General features: G+C 44.3%; 1 protein-coding gene across 1 annotated transcript in view; it reads right to left on the bottom strand.

Moving 5' to 3' along the window:
• Window positions 1-24,551, bottom strand: part of TRABD2B (TraB domain containing 2B) — a 302,420-nt gene that overhangs the window by 126,283 nt on the left and 151,586 nt on the right. Inside the window, exon 3 of the mRNA XM_074597780.1 lies at window positions 13,136-13,282. Coding sequence (XP_074453881.1) covers window positions 13,136-13,282 — 147 coding nt within the window. The remainder of the gene's footprint in view (window positions 1-13,135; window positions 13,283-24,551) is intronic.

A 24,551-nucleotide genomic window follows, 5' to 3' on the forward strand; every position in this document is an offset into this window, starting at 1 on the left:
TGAATCAGCTAGAACTCTTTCTTTTTTCTATTCCTATTTACTTTGGGTTATGGCGTTCCTATGGACAGTATAGATGGACCCCAAACTCAGTCATTAGGCACAACCTGCCTGTTTCTTAGTTACGTTTTTGAGGTTAAAGGAAGAGAATATGAGAACAAAAAAGAAGTTAAGTCCCAGTCTTGCAGAAATTTCTTCCCCTCCACGCTGCCTGTGTAATTTTACTTGAGTCAGTATCCCTGATGGAATATATGTGTGGGTAAGGCTCTGCGCACACGTCCGAGCTCACAGTGCTGTGGGATGCGGGCCATAATTCTTCACCTTTGAAGTCAGTGGGAGCTTTAGGAAGAAGAAAGAGGAAGGATTGTGGAGTGGTTATGACACTACCCTGAAAAAATGGTTCTGTTCCCATGGGCAACACAAATCTCTCGCATGATCACAAGCTTGTCATTCGGGTTTAGACCTTCAAAGGGAACTCAGCACTTAACCTCCACTAAGTATCTTTGAAGCATTTGGCTTTATTCCTCCTGTCTCTCAAAAGTCCATCTGTAAAATGGGGACAGCAAGGCTTTCCAACTTGAGAACAGATGTTACACACAAGGCACTGGCTGAATCTAGCTGTTGAAGGACCCAAAGGAAGATCCAAAGTCCAAGACGATGCTCAGCGGTAACCCCTCTTCCCACAAATACTTTGTGGAAGGAGGTTGGGATTCTGCTGCAATCATTAGCATAAGAGCTAGCAACATTCTTTAGCTTAGAAAAATGCTTCAGCCATATCTCAAGATCTATGCTATGCTGTCTGCTTTGTCAATAGAGACAGAGAGAGAGAAATGGGGGAAAAAAAAAAAAAAGAGAAAAGCAAAATATATTGGTGCAGAGTCTTTTATCACATTTAGGGCTTGCTGCCAAAGTTCAGCCAAAAATTCATAAACACTGGACTATATTTAAGTACGTTTTCTTATTTACTATTTTTTAATATTTGGACAAATTTTCTGGGCAGAGGCCCGATGCCAGACTTGTGAATATATATCTGCAAATAATTTTTTTTGGACACATATAAGCACCATCAACTTTAGTTAATTTTTTTTTTTCCCCTGCTTCGGATCTATTGGCTACGGTGGAACTGCTCTAGATTCCGTCCAGTATCAAATCACAATCAGATGTGGAGGAACAGCGTTATCGTTCCTACCCCAATACGCTACATTTCCCAATCCTCTGATAACCTTTTTTAGTCTTGTTCCGTTCCAGTGATGCTAGCCTGGAACGTGCGTTCAAATTGTAAGATTATGTCAATGAAAAACCAGTACTACCAGCATTAGAATAAAGGGCTGTGTGCGCTTTCTTGCCTGCGTGCAGGCAGAGGTGGTCTTCAACTGTAAGCCTACCTGCAGATGGAGAAGAGGAAGCTGAGATAGGCAAATGGGAAGCCAACCCTTGCCATGGGAAATCTTTCCTGCCATTATCTTCCTATGTCTTGGTCAACCCTTTTGGCTTCTGAGACTCCTCTCTCCCACTGTTTCCTAATCAGCAGATAACTAATGGCTTTCCAGCCTCACCCCCTGTGCAATGTCCAAACTCCAGACTGTCGCAAGTACAGAATCATCACTGATCCTTGCAAGGGAATCTCTTAACAATAAAAATGCTTTATTTCTCCTTCTATCCCCAGAGCGTTTGCAGGCTAAATAGAGAAAACAGGAGGAGGCACACCCAGGGTCATGTCTATGGCAAGGCGAAGAGTTGGCCATCAGCTTCCCGAGTTCCAGTCCTGCACCTCCGTACAAACCCCATCCATCTTTCCCCGACAGGAGGGCTTGGCCTCCGTGCTAGTAATCCTTATCTCCAGTTGTTAGCAGGGAGTTGTTCCCAGATCACACCGACCGCATTAATTTTTTTTTTTTTTAAAAACATGATAAAGATTGCTTTCTCTTTATTAGTCTTCTAGTTTATGAGCTTTACGTGGGCAGAGGCCAGAAGACAAGTAAGGGATCATGCTTTGAGGGATTTCCCCTGTACCACGCAGGTCAGGAACTTTTATATGGTCGACAGCGCTACGCAAGATAAGGATCTCAAGAGCTGACAGCGGGGCTTACAGGGGCTGCCAGGGAGCCAAAGCAGCATCCCGAAACCCGCCAGCTCCTCTGACAAACTGAATGGCCCTAAATTCACACCAGCCCTCCTTGGGTCAGAGGCTGACATCTGAGCTCGAGTTATCATTCGTTTATGAGGGGAGGATACCCTCCCGTTAACCAGCCTTGACAGGGCATTGTGGTTTTTACGGCAGTGCTGCAAAATATACTGCTCTGGGCTTGGAAGACACCTGTTTCCCTATGATTTATGGACCTTTCTGGCATCTGGGAGAGCAATATCCACTTACTGCAGCCTCTGATACAAAGGATTCAAATAGTGCAAAGCGAATGGGCCTCAAGAGCAAGCATCTCCACGAGGAGGACGTGGCTGCTGCAGAGATGAATGCTGCTGCTGACTGGACTAACCAGCGCTCCTGAGTTTCCATCCTGACGGAGACCTTCACTGGCCAAGGAGGAGGTGTCTGGTTAATCTGATTTAGCCCAAAACTGGCAGGTACCAAGAAGATGAGCTTCAGATTGTTATGGAAAAGGGAAGCCAGGAAGGAGCTCTGCAAAATGGTGTCCAGTTCAAGAACATTGTGATTAACCCATTATTGCTTTCTTCTAAGCACCAAAATTTAAAGCAATACATTAGAAGCCTGAGTGGACTTTAAGTGAGTCTTTGATGTTCAGGGTAAGTCAGTTGCATCACTTTTTTCCCTTTCCCAGGGCAAACATCTACCTAACATGGGACTTGAGAATATATTACAGGCACATCCAGCACATTTTGCAGGTTGCAGTCAGGATAATTATGTCAATTTAGTGGATTTAGTGCTGCTAAAATGGTTTAATCGGAGCATACCCTGACACCAAACTCGGATACAGATTCAGACTGATCTGAAGTCCTAGAAACACATCCCAAGCCTGTGTTCATCCAGTTTTCTTCCCACCCCTTTGCAGAAAGAGGAGCAGTTCCCCAGGGACAATTCTCACAGCAGACGGAGAACCGCAAGTTTTGAGCACACGTCAAAACCCCAGTCGCAATTCCACCACCCACACTCGCCCACCAGCCACCCTGCCCGGCCACAGCCGTCCCCGTGCCACCGAGCCCTTCGGGAAGCGCTGCTGGGGTTTGGACCAACTCGGCATTTCCACAGCAGGAACAGATTTTCCATCACGTCCCTTGGCTTAGCAGGAGTCTGTAGGGTCCCAAAGCTCCAAAAGCTGGGAACAGCCATGAAAAACTGCAAGGCAAAGGGCAGCCAGCTGTCCCTTGGTGGAAATTGTGGTCTTGAGAACCAGTGTCCTAACGGAGAGGGGCTTATGAACCCTGAACTATTTTCTGGCTCTGATTCACCGGAACCGGGATGCGTTGTTGCAGTTTCCAGCACTTCTGCTCCACTTAGGCATGTCTAATCCTCTCTGAGCTGAAGACCTCCTATTGTGCTGCATGGATAAGGACGCCCGTTCCCATCCCGCAGGGGGAATTCAGGCTCCCAGGGCAGAGGCTGACGTTGGGGTGTCTCACACCTCCATGCCAATGAGCCCAGCTGATCTTTTCCAAGGCGTTGTTTCCTCTGTCTGCTGCCTCAGAGGAAAGAGGCAGAAGGCGAGTGGCCCTGGCAGCCTGCCTGCACCCTTCTCCCTGGAAATAGCCATGAAGAGGAGGAGAAGGGTCTTCTCTCACAAAGCCAATATTGTAGGGCATCAGAAACCCACAGAAAATATCTGGATGATGCTGGAGAGGGGGGTGGAAAGGCAAAAATGCTTTTTACTTGAAGGGAAGTGAGGAAGGAAAGAAAGTCTCAGTATGGCACAGCAACTTGAGTATGAAAACAGAGGTCTTTGAGTTTCAAATTGGCCAGCTCAGGTCTATGAGCCACTGAAGCATCCAAATTGGTAAACAGAGGAAAATTACAAACAGAAGACGTGGAGGGGGAAAGCTGGTTGAAAGCTAGTGAAGTCTCTATGGGTAGTGCATGATACTTTTAAAAAACAGCTCTGCAGGTGGCACAGAAGTCCGGACGCCTGTGTCCTACAGCTTCAGCCCCACCACACCTGCGTGGAGACCCTTCCTGGGAGCCCCAAACGCCCCCTTGCTATGGCTGTTCTCCCAGGTCGCACCTGGCCAAACGACAGCCGCATGCCCTGCATGGTTTTACCTTCTCCTCCCACACTTTAGGGTTGAAAAAGCAAGTTTAAAAAAAAATAATAACAGAAGGAAAAAAATAAAAGCAGAAAGGCGACAGGGATGGGCCACGCATCTCAAAAACAGCTTGGGGGGGCGATAGGTTTATCCCTGTTAAAAAAGACTTTCAACAAATCCCTGAGAAGTCATGACCTCCATGTATGTTTTCTATTTGTTTTTCCACACCAGTTAAATAGTTGCTTTCCAAGCACTTAGGAGAGAAAAAAAAAAAAAAAAAAAGTAAGTACCAGCAACCCCAACCCCTCCCCCAAGGCCTCCCTCCCCACCCCAGCCCCATCCCTGCTCCCCTTGGTAGCGATGCCAAAATATGCAGCCGGCCTCTCTATCTGAATGAATGTTTTGATTAAAGAAATCTTAACAAAACACAGTCAGAACAATGATCCCGGCCCCGCTTCTGCAAGCTTCACCCAACTATGCAGTGTATATTTAGGGCCAGATTACAGGGACCTGTTCATTAATTGAATAAGGATGACAAGCCTGCAGTGTATGCAAATCAAGGTTTGGGTTTCAGCGGGGAGGGTAAATCCTAACTACCAAATGATACTCCCACCCCATTTAAAACCCCTTTAACATTGGGGTTTTTTTGAGGCCAGCTTTCACGAGCTTGCAAACATATGGAAAAGTTCAAGTTTTTCTATTTCCCTTCCAAATGCTTTGTTTCCTTTGACAAAGAATATTATTTTTTTTTCCTGTTCTGACACTAAAACCATCACCTATTATATTGCCATGACACCCAAGTAAAGATACCGATCAAAGGGCAAAGCAGGGCAATAAAGTGAAAAAAGCTGGGGCCAGAAGGTTTGGGTTTGGGGTTGGCTTATTAAAGCATTGCAATTCTTTTTCCAAAGGTATTTTTCATTTTGTCTTCTGTTACACAGTGGGAGAACAGCTGGTCAGTAGCGGGTACAAACGCGGGTTTGGTTGTCTTGGATATATATTCTTCAGGGTTCTTCAATGAGTTTCTTCCCACCCCCGTTTAGTGTGACGCTAGGGAAAGCCTGGACGTTTAGGTGAAGTTTGCAATACAATTTTAACCCAAGACAAGCGTGATCCAAAAGATATGGTTTGCAAAATATCACGTCACTTAGCAAGGAGCAAAAAGCTCGTTAATTAACGCAACAGCAGCTAGCTGGACACCAGATCTCCAGAGCTGACACCACAAGGCAGAGCTTGGAATGCTGAGATGGCCCCGTCCTTGTCTTCGGTCCTAGCAAAACTCCAGGCTACTCCCAGTCCAACCAGCCTAAGCTTTCTAGTCATGCTGGCATCTAGAACAAATTGGATCATGACTTTCAAACTAATTTTAGGGGTTTTTTTAAGGTGGGGTTGTTTGAGAGGTCTAGTATAGGATGTAAAGTTGCAGAATATCTCCAAGAAAGCGTTTTGAAATGGAATGGGGACCAATCAGGAGAAAAATAAGGAATAATTCAGATGAAGTCAGTGAAGTAGAGACAAATTAAGTTATCCTTGAAACTGACTTCTTTGCATCTAAGCTAGTGGAAGTGTGTAAGCCTTGACTTTGGGTTTATCAGCAATCACCTCTCCCAGCGGAGAGAAGATTCCAGGTCTGAAGTCACCATCAGAAAGCACAATCAGTTTACACTGGAGAACCTGATTTAAGTTGTTGGCTATTCAGGAATGCACAACAACAGCGTCAGACCAAGAACTGTTGTGTCAAGGAGTACCCAAGAACACAGGCTTTTCAGATAATGTCTAATACTAATCCTGCCAAGTCAGCCAGGACAACCAAATTGCCCCCTTGTCCCGCTTTTTCTGCTCCCTGTCGTAATGACGTGACAAATATATTTTCTGGATAAAACACAAAGGGAGAAAAAGCATTTTGTACATTCAACCCACAAGATATTTTTAAAAAAAACTAACAAGTCTTTTCCATTTCTCTTGAACAAGTCTTTCCAAGAAACACTTCATAAACCAGCTCTTTAAAAAGAAGGGATAGTAAGTGCTTTACAGCAAACATACAGCAATGCACAGAAAGCAGCATGCTACTACATTGAACTCCAAATGTTTTTACCAATCACTCCTTCATACGCTTTTATAGTTTATTCCCTTACTAATAAATACAGGTAGTCAACAATCCTTGAAAGTTTTTAATGTAAATCAGCTCTTCTCTGTAGGTGAATATGTTCCTTTTCTAATAACGCAGCGGTCTTTGAAAGAAAAATCTTTGCCGTTAAATGCCTTGTTCCAATTTCTCTCTGACTTTCTCTCCTCTCCCATTGCTTTCTCCATGGAAACTGGGAAGAGGAAGGAAGGAACTTCCAAGGTAAGGCAACTCTAAATGCAAACATGTAATGAAAATTTTCAAGCAAGAACCTATTTTGAAAACCTGTAGCATGAAAATTATCTGGGCATGTTCCAGATTATTAATAAAAAAATAATCTCTGCAGTGTTTTCCACAGCTCTGTCATCAACAAGTAGACTTAACTCTCACAATCTGGATCTGTAACCAATTTTATGAAACACATAAGCCAAAATATAATATTGCTCCAATCTGGAATCCTGTTCTGACATAATATGAAAATTAGACTCGGAAAATTTTGGCTGCACTTCTGGTTTTTTTGCTTCCAAATGCTCACAATATACCAAGACACAAAGCTGTAACTCAGGTGCAAGTGGAAAGAAAGTACGATCCCACAGCGGCAGATCAGGAGCGATTCTGAACCTCGGGAAGGCAACACCGCTCCAGCAGCATCCCGTGCTACAGCCCAAGGAAGAGAAGGTGGGAGACATCCTCTGCTCGCTATCGGGGCACAAGCGGCGATGAGCAGACGTGTCGCCAGACACCCGGGCAGAGTCGGGACTGCCATCAATGTCATTATAACACGCACTCCTGGAAGCATTACTGACCCTTCGCCTGGACCCAGAATAAGAAACTGGTGGGACCCGCACCCCTGGCGCCCGGGACAACCTTGCACTTGCTTCGCTGGAAAGCCTGTAATCATTTTCCCTGGAAGAATGAGTGGCTGTGCCAGTTCGCCTGCACTTTGTTACAGCTGAAAACGATAAGATGCTTCCAAAGCATTGCGTTACAATAGCTGTGCCTTCGGTTTATGGATTTATCTTCCTTTGCCCTAGATAAAACTCCATTCCTTGGACAAATTCGGTCTGCTTGTCATTCAACACTCTACCTAATGGTCTCAGCTGTGTGTTTCTGCAGTTATTGAAGCTGGGGCATTCCACAGATAGTTTTCATTGATTTGAGAAGTGAGCCAGAAACACAGTTGTATTTTATCCAGAACGAGAACGGGGCAAGTTAATGATGTAATTAGAATTATCAGGACCCTTAAATCTTAAACAGCAGGTTTAAATGCAGGATGATAACATTTTTAAGGGAGTACATAACACAACCTGGTGATTTATAAACAGCAAGTGCATTGTGAAGTGGTGGACTAAACCTTTTCTTTAGTTTAGAGAGGCTGCCTACTGACACGGTGTTAGCATATGGATGTCTAATGTGTTATCAGGACCATCATATGCTTTTCAGAAGGCAACACCCACTGCTCAGACACTGTGTTTCAGTGTGAGTCCATGGGATTTTGAACTGCAGAGGCAACTCAAGACACGGGTGACGTCATTCTAGTAAGTTGTACAAAAAGCTCAGTTCTTTCTGACGGACACAGATTGAAGGAGGCGGCACAGTGAGCCCCAAAAGGGGTTGAGACGTGTCTGCAGGCTGTGGTGACAGCCAGGCAACTTCATTGCACAGCTTGCTTTTCTGCGTAGGATGAAGCCAAGACCTCACCTCTCCTGGCAAGAAGTTGTTCGTTATACTCAGGTGTGCATAAAGCCTGTAAACTGGGTTATTCACTGGCCTAACTTGATTTCTTTCTTTTGCTATTTGGATGATGGCTGGGCCCACTGTGACTCACACTGCTGAAGGCATGGCAATATTCTCCGTTATTTCAATGGGCTTTCAATACAGTCTAAACCACACACAGAACATAAAGGCTCTCTAAGCGAAAGATGCTTTATAAGTGGCAGGAATGACTCTAGAATTGTGTTGCTAACCCTACGTGGGACAGGCAAATAACAAGTACTCAACCAGTAGGACCTGGCCTGAAGAAAACGGTCGACAGAGTAAGCAGTGTAGCTGCATGCCTCTGGTACACCAGATCAGCAACACGAGAGGAGAAACCACCTTCTCCTGGACAGGAGCCTCTCCTCAGGTCAGGAAAAGTGGCTGAGGACAGAAGAGGAGAAACAGCAGCTGGAGGCCGCAGGTACAGTTTTTGGGAATGGTTGAAGGAGAAAAATCTCAGCCTCGGCTTTTCAATTTCCCTCTTAATAAAGTGTACACATATTACAAGGAAACACAGAACCAGCTAATTCCAGGCTGGCAAACATGAATCTGCTTTACAGGATTTTCCTTGAAAAATTGAACATCTCAAAATCAACCACAGGAAATAAATGGTGCATGATATCCCTGAACACAAAACTCAAATGCAACAGTTCAAAATGTTTAAATAAAGACTTTCACATCAGATTTAGGGAATAAAATATTAGATAAATTGCTCTGCACCCTCCTTTTTCCTCACCAAAGCTTCAGGTCAATAGGCAATTTCTTAAGGATCTCAGGTAAGAAAAAGTATTCTCTGGGGGTAGGTCATTTTCTGATTTTGCACTAACAGATTTTTGCATTTTAATGTCTCTGGACATACTGACCTCAATTCCCTTGTGAGAGCGCCAGACAGAATACAGAAGTTAAAGCTGCTGATCTAATCTGATGCCTCGCTACTTATAAAGAATTTTTGTCAAAAGGAGAGAAAGAAACTATGACTTCTTTGAGGGGGAAAAGTCTGAAGAAAAAGCAGAAAATACGCCTATCCTATCTTTAACTTAGAATACTTTCTCTTCAGTATCGTTTTGACTCTCTGCCCAGAAACTCCATCGTAAGCCTCTTGACTGCAGAAGTCACAGGAGAATCAAGTGTTCGCAGAAGGCTGTAGAAGCAGGAGAGATGTTTCCTACTCCACTTTTGGGTCATAGTCTAACTGAATAAACTCAGCCCCTTAAAATTTTATTAAGTTTAAATAAGGATTTATACGTTTGGAAAACTGGTGCCTGGAAACAAAATTTAAGAAAAAGAGAGAGAGAAAGGAATGAAGAATGTAATATAACCACAGGAAAGCAGAGGTGTTTCCCCCTTTCACTGTTCTTAATTAAAATAAAAAAAAAACAAACACAAAAACCTGAAACTGAGTAGGATTTGTTTAGTCCTCCACTGTCATCAGTTCTGATGGCTCTGGCACAGGAAAGCAGATGGGATTTGGGGGCCTGCTCACGCCCCTCCATTTCAATCACCTTGCCCTGGCTAAGCTGGGCTTCCCAGCCCCAAGGCAGGCAGCATCTCCCTGGGGAGGTCCTGTCCCCGTCCCGGTCCCTGTCCCTGTCCCCAAGTGCCAAAGGAGCTGTTTTCTGACCTGGTGCCCAAGCTCAGTGCCTTCAGTCTAGGAAATAACTTTTCCTGCATTTTTCCTCCCAGCACCGTCCCTTCTGTGCACTCCCTTGGCACAGGCTCAGCCCCGGGGACTCTGCCCTCTCCCCCCAAACACCACGGCAGTCAACAAAACTGGTGCTGAGAAACTGCACATTTCCCAGACTCCCCCGGGGAGGCTGAAGAGGCTCGAGAAACTCATCCGTAACACCTCATATCTACAGTATTACTATTCTACTTCTGGTCCTTCTTTCTGCTCCAGGATAAGTTTTGCTCTAAAGGCATCTTGCAGATGGGTACTGAAGATGCTCCATCTCCCAAGATTCACACTAGAGGAATTTAGTTACTGCACCTAGATATATACTCCACATCACGACCACCACCACGGTCCCCACGGCTGTGTTAGACTTTCCCAGCTACTTCCCGGTTCATTACAGTGACCTAAACCAATGGCTCTGAACTGAGGCAACTGATGGACAGGTTCACCTTTACTCTGCAGCTCCCGCTAACCTTCAAGGGTCAAGCAGGGACTAGTAGCCTTATGAACAGCCCCCAAATGAGTCCTCAGAATGAGTTACAGCTTTCTGCGGGTCTACATGCCTCTGTGGGACAGAGCTGAATCCCAGGCCTCCACCATCACATAAGCGTTGAGTCTTACAACTCCATTCCTGATCTTTTGTTCCTTTCTGTGTGATATTTCAAAGTTGCATTAACGGTACCAGCTCCAAGGATTTACCACACCTCTGAAGAGCTGGGCCAGCAGTTGGATGCCATGGAAGAACAGGCACACCTCCTAAAAACACTGTGATACTCTCATCTCCCAGGCTTGGCATGGGTACCTACCCTGAAGTTTAAGTGATGATACATCTCACTTGGGATATTTATAGTTTTTCTGCACTTGGAGGCCAATCACTTGTTGTCACCTGATGAGACCTGCAATACACTCTCAGCACATGATAAATCCCTGTGCCTACTTTATGTCTCAAGAGAAAGATCCCATGTGTAATATTTAAGCCAGACTGATCTAATTTGGTAACCAAAGGGCAAAGAAACAGTCCATCATCCTTGCAAAAAACACACCGAATAAATTTGGAATTACCACAACTGGCAAAAGTTGACCTGAATAGGGAGTTTATTTTAGGTTTTCATTTTCTATTTTGTTCTGCTTGCAATTAAAAATAAATGGTATAAAGCTGGTTTATAAAAACACCACCAAACAAAAAACCTCTTTACCCAAATTAAAAACAACAACGGAGAGAGGAAAATGCTCCACAACATTTAGAGTTCTGCAGGGACTAGTATACCTATAGGGATTTTAATTTTCCATAGCCTGTAAGCGTTATAATCTCTATCAACTGTGTGCACTCTGGGACCATGACTAACACCAGCGCTTGAACTCTGATTGGTTGTTGGATTCTTTCTTCTTTCTTTAACACTGTTTTTAAACTCACATTTGATCCAAGAGTTTGCAGGGATAAAGGAGTTTTTGCAGCAATCTATCTGTTCCTCTCATGCCTAACTCACAGGTCTGTTATAGGACATGGTGTCAACAAGTCACAGATGTCCGCAAGTCAATGCAACCAGTGTGAATGGCCACAACTTGTCTCAAGGGCAAAGGCTTTATTGCTGAGGAAATTACACTGATAGAGACTAAAAGATGACACGGGACATTCAGATGCCAGCATTGTCTTTGTGGTTTTACCTACTAGTAGTCCTTTCTTTGCATCCATCGCAAAGATACCACCCCACTTTGCAAGAGTTATTTCTCCAAAATCATTATGTACTTTCCTTGTGTGCTGTGCCTTGACATTGCAGGAATAGTTAGAACCACCGACTTCTCCAGGATCCTTTAAAGTCATGAACTCTCTACCTTTTCTAATTCACACATCCCATCTTTGGAGACATATTCCTACCTGAGTTGCTTTCTTCCTTTACTTTTCAGTGCAAGGCTGTCCAGCTCTGGCAGCTTTGGTACTACGCAGACTTCTGTTTCGGTACTGCCATGTTAACCACCCCGTTATGTCCTGCTTAGTCACGCGAAAGCAATGCTTCCCTTTCTAGGACTGGATTAACTGGGACAGCACAGGGTTTTTATCCCACTCATTACCATCAACCACTCTTTCTGGTATTTGAAAATGATAACCAGATAAGGCAAAAGAGAAGGCATGACCATTTGTCCAGAATTTAAGGACCTCTGATTGTCCAAGCTGATGTCTTTCCTCTCCTGTCGAGGCACAGGCTAGTTCTGTGATAGGTGACATGAAAGAGCAGCTCCAGATGCTGCTGGGTGTCTTTTACATTTCTACCTGGAACTTCTCAGAGGGGCATACAATACCTCTGGGAAATCACCCGAGCCATGGAGTGTGGCTGGGCGACTGTTACCTTACAGCCAGGTTAGGGCCCTCCTCACTTTCCCAGCTGTTCCTCTGAGAAACAAGCGACCCAAAGAGCCTTGTGCAAATGGAGATAGCGGTGGCAAGATAAGATGTCTCAGAGACCTCTGTCTCAATCAACAGACTGAGCTTACCCTATCTCAGTTCCCTCTTGAAGTCACATAGTTATACTTGATTTGTGTTTGCTAATGGTAAACCACTATCATGATTTAATAGACTTTCACTGGCAAAACATATAAGGAATCATAGAAATATCTAGGTTGGAAGGGACTTTTAAGATCGAGTCCAACCATCAACATAACACTGACAAAAACCATCACGCAACCATATAATACTGTGTCTGCCAAAGTTTATACGGGTCCACTCCAAGTAAGTCACTGCACCTGAGACAGGAACCTGGGAACATTTATCAAAAAAGGAGAGGCATGAGATGACATCCAAAGACCAAGTTTCCATAGAATTAATGGGAAAGGAGAAAGAGGAACCTACGTATTAAATGAGAATCTCAGAGTTTGCCACCAACTATCAAACTGCTCTGGAAAGCAGATTTCTGCTCCATCAAGAGTTTTTAATAGCATTGGATAACTAAGATAAACAGAGACGGAAGGGCTGCTTGAGACGCATACAAAATTATTGAATTATGACATGCTTGAGAAGTTGTTTACTTTATAGAGTATTTACATAAGGTTCACTTCCTTTTCATATATAAGCTCAAATATTACAAAGATTTTTTTTACCCCCCTTAATGAGGGGATTACATTCAACAGCCCCACAAACATCCATAATTAACGTTTTTTTCAGGCACATTCCTAGGGAAGTTTTCCAGGCAGTCCCTTCCCTAGAACTCAAGCAATATCAAGGAAACCCCACTCTCACCAGGCAAACGAGGCACGTGCGGAAAGAAAACACAGGGCATCAAAAGGAAGAGGGGAAAAGAGGAGAGAAAGTGATGACCGCTATTAAAACAGCTGATTTGACCTCAATCAGCTGGCCCATCTGCAACACTTTTTCTTACCTGAGAAGTGTCATGGTTGAATATGACAGCATTCAGGTCTCCACAGTTATAATGCTTGATGAGATCTTCAGTGGTATATGGGGCTTGCAGACTACCTGCTCGGAGGCTTTCGTGTTGGAGCAGAGTTTGGTTTAGGGCAAACAGCACCTGTAGAAACCACACAAGAAAAACAGGTGAGAAGTTAAAAATATTTGGAATCAAAGCAGAAAAGCCTAAAAGGCCAAACTTCGAAAAACTCTTCTGCACCTGAAGTCCATTGACCCATCCTGGCTCCCAGGAACAAGGGCTGATCTTCAGGCATTCCCAACTGGAAGGGAAGTCAGATGCAAGATCCCCTACTAGCAGAAGACCTTATCACAAACCCCTTGATGTTCCACACAAAGTATAACTTCACACACATTTATATTGCTTAGAGGCCACGGTCTGAGAACTTTTAGGCTTTCTCTGCTGACTACTTGGCTACATGAGAGACACTGGAATGAAAAAGCCCCAAAATTAGTAATCTTCTATTGCCTCTGACTGTTTCCTGTCCGCTAGCTTAAACTCAAAGCCCAAACTCAGTTGGAAGGTTTTTGATAAAAATCAAAATATTTTGAAGTCACAGTTGTTGTATTGGGACTTTCTGCGTGCTTCCAGGAGCAGAAGCTTCAGGAAATTCATTATTTGTCTCCCTGCTTTAGTCATTCCCCCTTCACCCACACTTTTGCAAAGCAAACAGAGATACCAAATTAAAACACTGTCCCAGAAAACTAGTCCAGTGCCCCCATCCCAAACCTGAAAATACCAAGAAAGCAGAAGCACTCTTTACTAGGTAAATTTAGGTAACCAAAAAAATAGATGCCGTTAAAGATGATATTTTTTTCCTTGCATTGCCAAAAAGGCTACTCAATTTCACATGCTTTACAACAAGTCTTTGTATATTTGTGATAGACTATGGGAATAATTTATACCAGTTACTGAACCACCGAGTCTGGGCTTTTCATGTTCGGCTTTCCAAGAACCTTCCAAACAAACTTGATAAAAAGTAGACGAATAAATCAGAAGAACAGCAGTTAACACAGTTTCTCACAAATTATATAAATAAGCAAATGCACTTTTCCTAAAGTGACATGTAGTGACTGCAAATTCAGAGTTCTGAAAAATTACATTGATGTGTCATTTTTCATGAAAAGACATCTCCTCTACCCCTCAGCCTCACGTTTCACCACATTTTCAGCTTCTCTCCTTTATAACAGCAGTGCCGTACCCATCCCAAAGAATAACCATGATCTCAAAACCTGGGTAAAATAACCCATGCCGAGCTCCAGCTGGCCCAGCTCAGCTGCAGTCTGGGACACATCTTCTTCCCTTCTTAACTTGAAGCAACTGAACCCACTTCAAGAAGCGAACCTCAGAGGAGTTTAAAATTAAAAATGTACATAATGTATTTGCAGGATGGAAGTTCTTATTAGTTTAAAATTATGGTTTCTGTCTGAAGGAACGGAAACAGTCAATTGCATTTACTCCTGCAAAACCTCAGGTATATAACAAATATGATCTGAGATTTTTTTATAATAATAACAACCATCATCATCATCATAGTACCTCCAGGGCATTAACAGCCTCTTAGTACAAAGCAGTTACATGCTAACTAAGATACACAAATTGGTTGAGGAAAAGCAAATGTTATTTTTTAATTTACTTTTAAAAAATATAAAGACAGTCTTTCAACTGAACCTGTTACACCTCAATTCGGCAATCAGTTCCCCATTAAAATCCATGCCTAAAAGATTTCCTTGCCCAGATCTAAGGGTTTCTTCAGGCTTTTCTACAAAGAGATCAATCTTTTCCAGGACCACAGCCTGCAGTTAAGCATCTTCCTAACTTAGTTTTTCTCTAATTTAAAAAATCTGCAAAAAATACAGTTTGAAAAATTTCTAACCTTTGAAAGGATCTGAGCTTTTTCTTTTTCCCCTAAGGGCTACAGCTCGAAGAGGAAATGGTTCATCCCAGGATTTCCTGGGGATTCTAAACATTTTGGCTAATAAAAATAAAAGCTTAGAAAAACGTTGACATGAAAACTGAGAGCAGAGGTTTTCCCAAAATGCTTTTAGTGAAATCCTCCTCATTTTTGATTTTTTAAACAATGGAGGTTGCTGGATTTTTATATACGAAAATATGTATACACACAGGCGCACACATATACAAACCACTAACAAACCCTGAGGATAAGACAGTGTGTTTTATGATAAAATATTAAGAAGGCGATAAACAAATCCTTACTTTACTCCCAATGCCTTTTTTTTTGGGTGTGTGTGTCTTTTTTTTGTTGTTATTCTGCCTTCCTGAGGAAACCAGTGCTGTGCATTAATGGTCTGGGTATGTCTGTCTGTCCCCTCCTAATACATTTGGAATCTATTACCTGATCTCGGTCACATTTGCAGAAGGTTAGATGTCTTAAAGAAAATTGCCTATATATTCCTTGAATATAAGTGCCAGGTTGCAGAAAAGCCCACAGTACAAGTTCACTTCTTATAAGACACTAAAGAGTTCACATGAGAGGGAATGAATGATTTGGAGTTCATAACAGCAGATGGACCCCCACGCACCGGACCCCAGATGTCATTAGCGTCAGGACATTGATGTCCCCGCTCTCTGCCTCCGAGCAGCTTTGGGACCTCGAGGTGATGCTGGCCACCAGCTGGCCTCCAGCACGCTGCTGCCACTGCGGGGCAGCTCATCGCTGGGTTCGAACTCCTGCCCGAAAAGCAACTCAAGAGATTTTATTCTAGGAGGAAAGTTAAAATTAGAATCTCAAACACTTGAATCTGCTAAACGAAAACTGTAACCACTTAAAGAGCTTTCTAGAGAAGTCTTGCTTAATCAAGCCATAGCCACCATGGTTTTCAGACGAGCAGCTCAAAACAAACTTAAAGAGAAGCGGGGTCTCCTCGCAGCCGCCTGCTCGTTGGCTGGATTTGTAGGCCATTTCCTTCAGAGTCAGGTTAAAGCCATCTTAAAACCTGAATTTATTTTTCCTTACTGTTCAGATAATGCCACAAAAACAACGCTGTTTCCTTTCCTTCTCTCTATCTTAATATCAGTGACCCCACGACCTCCAGCCTAAACCTCTATCTGAGTTAAATCTCCCAGAGGTGCCTGAGATTACTGAACAACTGATGACTTCAAAATAAACACACTTAGAGCGACTGCCTATACACAGTCCCACCTAATAAACATAGCAGACAGTATTTGTTCTGGGAAGTGATGGGAAGTTATGACTTTGACTCTAGGAAAGTGCATTTTTATTCACGCAATTTATGGTCCTCACATCAGCGCGCTTTGAAAGCCATTTTTGCATGGCTGTCTCTGGCCCCTGTTTGTGACCAATCAACCATGGACAACAGAAAGGGGTTTTCACCCTCCCAGGAGGAAGCCTTTTTATCTGAGCGATGTCATTCTCCTGTGCAGAGCAGCAGCCCAATGCACAGATTTTGTTTGGATGTTTGGAGACGCCCGTCCAGCCCTTGGAGCAAACCTATGGGTCCTGTTTTACTGCCTAAGAGAGTGGGTACCACCAATCCCAGCCAGTGCCAGGAACCACTGGTCCAGACTTTTTGGGAGCCCTTTTGCACAGACTATGGCCATCTCAAGGATAAGGGGGCTGGACCAGTCATTTCTGCCACGGGAAGGTCAGAGGGGACGCAGCAGAGCTGAGATAGGGAAGAGCTCTTGTATCACTGGTGGCTTCGATTGAGGATTCCCCAGCAGGGGGAAGGTCTGTGTGAACCCCAAGTTTCCTTTCTTGGTGAACAAGACTGGGCCGTTTCTTATGTTCGTGCCAACTGTTCACCATCACCCAACAGTATCTGTGCTGCTGTCGTGCTTTAACCTTTGCTCTTTTGCCTCTACGATCTCATGCACTTCAGTCGCAACTAAATCTGCAAAGACCAGCCTTTGCCACTCATATGTAAGCTCACTGCAGGCCTCGATTAGAGACCAAACGAGCCCAGTGAAGACCATAGCTAACAGCTTTACTCATTACCTTGATATTCAAACAGCATTCCCCCCACCCCTGCCTCTGGATTACAGAGCCAGGAGTCACACGTGAATGGAAGGAATGGGTTACAAAAGTCTACCTCACATATAAATCAACTTGAATACTTAAGGCGTTTAAATTTCAACTTCAAAAAGATCAAACGTTAGAAGACCTCCAAACCCCTCACACGAAGTGAGCAGACAGAACTGCATTGGGTCGCAAGGTCTGAAGGCTGGCACTGCATAAAAGTGTTGGTATCAGCAGCGAAGTGAGTTGCCTTGGGACAGTTTCAACTTTGTTTTGCAAGCCCATGGGAGAGGCTGGAGGTTTGATTTTATGCAAGATTTTAATGAGATTTGGCTTTTAGTCAAGTAAATCCAACCCACAGAAACAGACCTAAAAAAGTATTTCCACCTTTTCAAACAGGGAGGGGAAGTGAATAGATGTGTACCTGGACTGGGTTTAGGAACACTTGCGCCTTTCCACCAGAAATTGTGTTCTTCATCGTATTTGGTCTTGGGAACAAAGCTAGATAAAAATCCCACTTGTTCCAAGGTACTCTCGCAGTCACATATCGTGTTTTACCGTGCCACAAGTCTGCAACTTCAGACTGGACATCCGAAGGCTCCTGAAAGCCAGCAACATGTTAGTGCTGTACGTGGCAGCTAAAGAAGAAAAATCATGGCCTTTGTACAGGAGAGATTTCTCCTTATCTATCTTATATGCATTTGTCCCTAGCTGAAGAGAGTAAAAAAAGGCCACAGAACAAAAACCAAGTTAACCCTCATCAAACACAGCATCATGCCTGGCTTATGTCAGCTGCTCGTAAGATCTTTTGGTCATAAGGTCCTGAATGGCACAAAAGAAGAAATAAGATGCTTACTTTTCTAAAATATGCTATTCAGTACCTGGATTCTTTGCCATGATCATCACTGGACACCAGCTCAAGGATGCAGAGTTAGCTGTATCCTTTCAGCTCTACATTTTTAATACTTTTGCATAGGTGTGTGTGTGGTGACTTTGGTTGGTTATCCTGAATGCTCACATGCTGTGTCAGAAATCAATTTCTGACAACCTCTGATGGCAGCTCAACTCTATGACTATCATCTTGTCTAGGAGACCATACTATGGATTTCTAATCAGGTGCAAAGGTTGCCAGATCCACCTCTTCAGACCCTTGTCTAACTAATGGTGCCACAATGGAAGAACAGCTTTGTGGGACATCTAAGAGGCCATCGTAAAATAAGACAAGGAAACCTTATTACCAGATAAAATACTTGAATGGTCCCAAACCTTCTTATAAAATACATTGCCAATAAAATAGACAACAAACTCAAGATTTACAACAGAAGAAACCGATTTTGCATTAAGCTGAAGACAAATGGACCTGTGCTCTTCTGGTGTGTTTGCTATACAGGAGACTTGAGAATGAAAGGCAACCCTGAGAAAACTCTCAGGCCAAACTTTGGTGCTCAGACAAATTTCACTCTTACGTGACGGGGGAGAAATGACTTTACAGTCCTAAACTTATCAAGGCTGAACTACAAACATTGCATTCACAGGACTCCGGTAGCTGGAGTTACAGGATGACCCCGCCATAGAACCATGATTAATAATAAAAGCACAAAAACAAGTACTTAAATTTCATACTATGATGTCAGCTCTCGAGCAGGCAACTATTGTTTTCCTTTGCTCTCTCTTTTGGAGACATGCCACCACAATGCAAATACTCAATAAGCATTATTGGAAGCGTTTGTGTGACTATATCCTGTCAGTGCTCAAATTACACTTCTGGAAAAGAAATGCCTCCTCTCCTGCTTGGTTCAAAACAAACTGCAACACAAACATTGAGGTATATGGTTCTTCAGGTGTTCTTTTGGTGTCTTCCTTCTCTCTACTCAAATAGAAAATCAAATATACAGTTTCAGAGCAAAACAGTGAGTTGCAGGAAGGAAAAAAAAAGAAAATAAAAGAAAGAAAAAAACCAAGTCCCTGATCTTCCAGATTAATGAAAAGCAATAAAAGTGTTTGCCCAAATCTGTTCAGTTCCATTGGTTTCCAGAAGACGGGTTTCCCCTTTCCTTGCATCTCCTGCGCTGTTGCTAGGAATTAGTGAGCTGTGAAACTCACCTAATGAGGTCAGCATCAGGAAATAGCTCCAAAAAAACAGGTCCTGGGGGATCTACTAAAGGACTCCCCCAGTGTCCAAACGAAATCCTGGATGCATCGGCACATTGTACAGCCAGGGCTGTGGGAGGAACGCGCCTGACTTTGTTGTTGTTGTTCCTATAAAGGGACAGCTAAGGAAAGTGAAACTATTAACTCATCCACTGGAATTTCTGCTCACAAACCGTGCCCCCTGTTAAAGCTCCTCATAAAAGCCTTTCGGCTAGTTGGTTCCATATGTTCCCCAAACCCGCAGTTATTGCTTCTGAAAGGCAGGAGTAGTTAACAGTCTGTGGCTTGGCACTGACCAGGGAGACCTAAGGACCTCGATTTTTCCCCCTCTATTTCAATCTGCCAATTAACTAGTTTAATAAAACAGTTTGAATCTGACCAAGGCACTTGGAGAAACCCCTCACCATCACCCATCCTACCGGCTTAGCCACGGCAGTGACACGCAGGCACGGCCCCGTGCAGAGCAGTCACACTATTAATGTGCAGCCCCAGGACTACGACTGGTTTTCTTGATGCTGAAAAAGCTGCAGGGAGATGAGGGCTCCAGCCCCACACACCCAGAGCTCCTGCTGAAGTTGGCTTCCAACAGCTGGACTTCAGCCCCCTGACTTTTCTCTTTATGCAAAGTTCCCATGATGAACTTACGTGTGCAAAACTGAATTTTTTATTTCTTTTTTTTTTTTTGTATTTTCTTTGTGTTTTGATTGAATCAAGGCATTTGAAAACAACAGAAACAATTTCTGGACAGAAAACACTGCGATGTGTATGAGACCCCACTCCCCCATCCCCAAGACCCCCAAGCCAGAGGAGGACTCTCCTTGTTGATAGCAGCTCTCACGCGTTCCCTGGGCTGACCCTACTATACTATTGCTTCTGCACCAAGCTCCTGGCTTCGCAGGGCCAGGGCCAGCACATCACTAACTCAAAGCCTGGAGAGCAGCTGTTTGTGGTTTTGGAGGGTTACCTGATAGAACAGGTGAGCTGGCTAGAGTTTGTGCTCTTAGATATAAGTCTTCTCTTCACAAGGTCATTAAGACAACAAACAAAGACCATGGGGTTGATTTCTGTCTGGGCAGCACTTTAGAAACATTGTCTCATTCCCAATACAGATATTATAAATACCACACCCACCTTAAATAGGTCAAAACACCTCAAAACAAGGTCTTAAATTTGTTAACTGAAGTCGGCAGCAGCTGTACCACTGGCACTATTGGAAGAAGGATAAGATCTGAAGCCTTTTCTTCTAAATGTAGTGAACTGTGTTACTTTCTAAAGGTAGAATCATAGAATCATTTATGTTGGAAAAGACCTTTAAGATCATCAAGTCTAACCGGTAACCTAACACTGCCAAGTCCACCACTAAATCATGTCCCTCAGCACCACATCTACATGTCTTTTAAATTCCTCCAAGAACGGTACTTACAGTCCAGATTAATTTAGAAGAAAGGGAGGGAAAAAAAGAGCTTTGATACAGAATATCCATATCCTTTCCCCTTTTGTGAACTACCACACTGAGGTGGAAGGATGTTTTAGTTTCAATGCCTTCACCCCACAATTGGCACGGTCTCTTTTGCCAATAACGCAACTTGATGTCCAACCAGTAATGGTGTAAGCAAGCGGTAAGTCTGTCGGATAACTCTCTGCTTTGGTCAATGCCCAAACGCAAGCTTAGGCAAATTAATTAAGAAATAACATGAGGGAGGATTTGCAACTTAATCAAAACTGAAATACTGGAAGGGATAGAATTACTTCTGTTAAATTTGAAACCTAAAGGTATGGCTTTTGTATGCAGGATTTACTTGCATCCAGCAGTCTTGCACAGGTCCAGTTTCTCAGTTGTACAGACTTCAGTAGATTAATTTTGATGACTAAACCTACCTAAAAGGCTAAATATTTGCACCAAAATAGTTACACTCTGAGCAGTCTGATTCTGCAAGTGTTTTTCCTGTTGAAGTGCAACAAGTTCCAGTAACCAACACCTTCCCCAGCAGTGATGGTTTGCAGGTCCAAGTGCTACCAGTTAGACTTGTGGACTGCAGCCTTAGATCTTGTCAACGAAAAGGTAAACAGACAGTAAAATCTATTCATAGCTCTGGCATGAGACCACACTCTAGAAGGGACACCATTTATTGTTTTTTTTCTTGTTACAGCCGAAGCAAGAGTGGTTCAGAAGAAAATGCCTTTTCCCTGGAACTCACCTCAGCTACTCAGTTATGGGACTTGGAGCTGTGTTACGCTGCCAGACAACACAGCACTGCGTATGAAATGCCTACCAGTGACTGAAAAAATCCCGTATTAGTTTTTAATCAAGTCAGATGATGGTGTAAATTGTTGCCTTCTTCTTTCTTTACACCTTCGATGTTAATCTGTGGCAGAGGAATACCAGCTCTCCAAGGGCTGAGCAGCTGGCAACTTGGTTTGATTTTAAACAGACTCATAGAAGATATCAGAAAGACCATTACGGGAACTAAAGGCTGGAGTGTTCAGCTGACATGGATGGACCCAACTCCACAAAGAGAAAGGTGATGGACTGCGCGATACCGGATGACGGCTGTCTAAAGTAGCCCTTCCACACAACGTGAAACCCATAGGCGTAGAGGAAGGCAGAGACATTTCTCACCCATATAAAGCAGGCAATGGTCCAGCAGGACAAACTGGACATGCCCTGCCGCCTATTTGGGGATGCCCTGGGTTCGGCTGCAAGCCCAGCTCCTGCATGCCTTGGTTCCCCCTCTGTTCCTTCCTGTGCCCACCACCCCAGCAAGCCTGGCGTGGCCTCCAGCTCCACTCAGTTATTCCTTTCCTGTGGGTATCTCACTACTTACTAGTCAATAGCCAACCAGTATATTCAGAAACCCAAATGCTGCCTCAATGTCAGGGAAATCCGCACTAGAAGTTTGTGAGAAGGTTTGCGGAGGAGAGCAGTGCTCCAGGAGAGGTGCCGCGGGGGCTGTAGCACGTTGCTCTAAAGGTGTCACTGAAACAAGAGCAGCCATCCCAGATAAATCCAACACCCCCCAAAAGTGTCTGGTAACAGATACTTTGGGAAAGAATGTAAGAAATGAGGTGAGCAGAGGGTGAGCTTTTCTCAGACAACACTTCCCATCTTCTGGAAGTCTGCCAGTTGGGGAGCTTGTGGTTGAAAATACCTCTTCTCCTATCACTCCTTCCCACCCGCCTCCCTGCTCCCCGCGCCTTTACCTCTAAATTATCACCGTGCTTGGTTGCACCACTCTATTTAAGAGTAGCCAGCTGCCCGATCTACGCACAGAGGAGGTCACGGCCAGCTACTTTGCTCAGCAGTTGCATTCCCCAAATTGGTGCCTGGCAGGATGCCCCAAGGGCAGTGCCCACGATCGCTTTCCTCCACCTTAAATGGGCACATTGTCCCCACTTTCAGGATCATCACCTTCAAAGGAGGCACATGAAATCCTTCCCAAGAACCTGAAACCACGTTTGCGCTCTTGACTCGCAAGTAAAATAGTCACCGGGCCCATCTGGGGTTTCGGTTTTACTTTTTTGTCTCCAGCGTAATAGGAGGAATGTGGGAACATGCCCCAAGCGCAGCGTACCAGTCAGCCCCGGTGACGACTGAGCTGCAATGAAAGGGGCACCCTCACAGAAAAAAAAGCAGAGTTCTAGGGGAGTTTGGGGAACTCCCGGTTTTAGGCACCCAGCCTGAGATATTTTTCTTTAAAAAGCCTGGTTTCACGATATGCTAAGCATCCATCCATTGCAAAACACGACCTGTCCTGGGTGTATTTAATTTGGGGTTTTATTCATATTACTGCTTAATTTTGAACTGTTTCTTTTTAATTACCAGCTGAAGCTACATAGTAAAGTGGACTAGCCCCACAGGCATGTTTTTCTTTCTATTATATTACAGCGAGGCAGCAGATTAACTCCTTCAGCCATCCCAGCTTAACACCTCGCGATGCCAGCACGGCCCCTTTCCAGACTGCTGCTCCTGCAGCAAGAACGGCTGAAGGGGACGTAAAGATATATGTCCTGAATTTCCAACTCCCAGCCCTGGGTATCAGCACAAACAGGTGCCAATTTCAACATACGTCAGCATGCTGGAGCGTAAATCACAGCCCATCGGGAAGCAGAGCTCTTTCCAGCAAGCCAGATGGAGCTACAACCTCTGGCCAAGGACAAACACTTTGGGGCAACAACTGCCTCGGTTTTCTAGTCTCCATGTGAACACGAGCGAGCTGGCAGCTGTAGAAAAGGGAATGTTTCCTAAACCTGAAGGTGACTGCGTCCTCATGGGGTCAGCAGGGAAAGGGGAGGGGAAGAAAAAAAAAAAAAAAAAAAAAGAGAGAGAGGGAGAGTAAAAAAAATGTCAAGATTTGGAACAGCATGAGAAAAGGAAACCTTCAAGAGGAAGCAGGGAGCTGAACTCATCAGGGATAAGTGCTTGTTTTGGGTTGATATTTTTTTTTTTAGCTTAGCGTTATCTGAAGTTTGAATTAATTTTATTATGCAAGATGTTCTTGTTATTGGGGGAACTGGTGAACAAGCACGGGGTACCCCATGCCTGTTAATAATCACCGGGGTTGAGCTTGCCGAGTACTCACTTCAGGTCTTCCTCCACTAGATGCCCCTTCCCTGGAGGTGTCCAAGGCCAGGCTGGATCGGGCTTTGAGCAGCCTGGTCTAGTGGGAGGTGTCCCTGCCCATGGCGGGGCGGGGGTGGTGGAACTAGATGATCCCTAAGGTCCCTTTCAACCTGAACCATTCTATGATGATTCTATAAAAAAACACGTCATTAATCAGAACGGCCAGTGGGATCCCACCTGTGCCAGCTGTTATTGGGGCACAGTGATCCCCGGGTGACCTCACCAGGGCAAGTTCTTTTTCCTCCTAGAAATTCAGAATTATATCCTCATGATCAGCTTCAGGGTTGCGAATGCAGACCTTACAAAGCGTATAATTTGGGGAGCACCGGCAGCGGCTCCAGCCCTTCGTGCTTTGATGTAGCAGCTCCAGGAGAGGGAGGCTGCAGAAGGGGCGCGTAGTGCTCTGCCCATCGCACTGACAGCCCCAGCAAAAGGCTCATTCCCTTAAAAGTATTAGGGGAAAGAGCCCAGCACAAATGGCACGACTTCTGTGAATAAAGATGCTGCACTGGCACAAGTGGGCCCAGAGGAACGGTTCACCCCGATCCTCCTGCTGACAGCAAGAGGGTTTTTGGGCGCAGAAGCAGCGTGCAAGTGAA

The sequence above is a fragment of the Larus michahellis genome, chromosome 8, assembly GCF_964199755.1.
Source record: "Larus michahellis chromosome 8, bLarMic1.1, whole genome shotgun sequence".
Classification (NCBI taxonomy): domain Eukaryota; kingdom Metazoa; phylum Chordata; class Aves; order Charadriiformes; family Laridae; genus Larus; species Larus michahellis.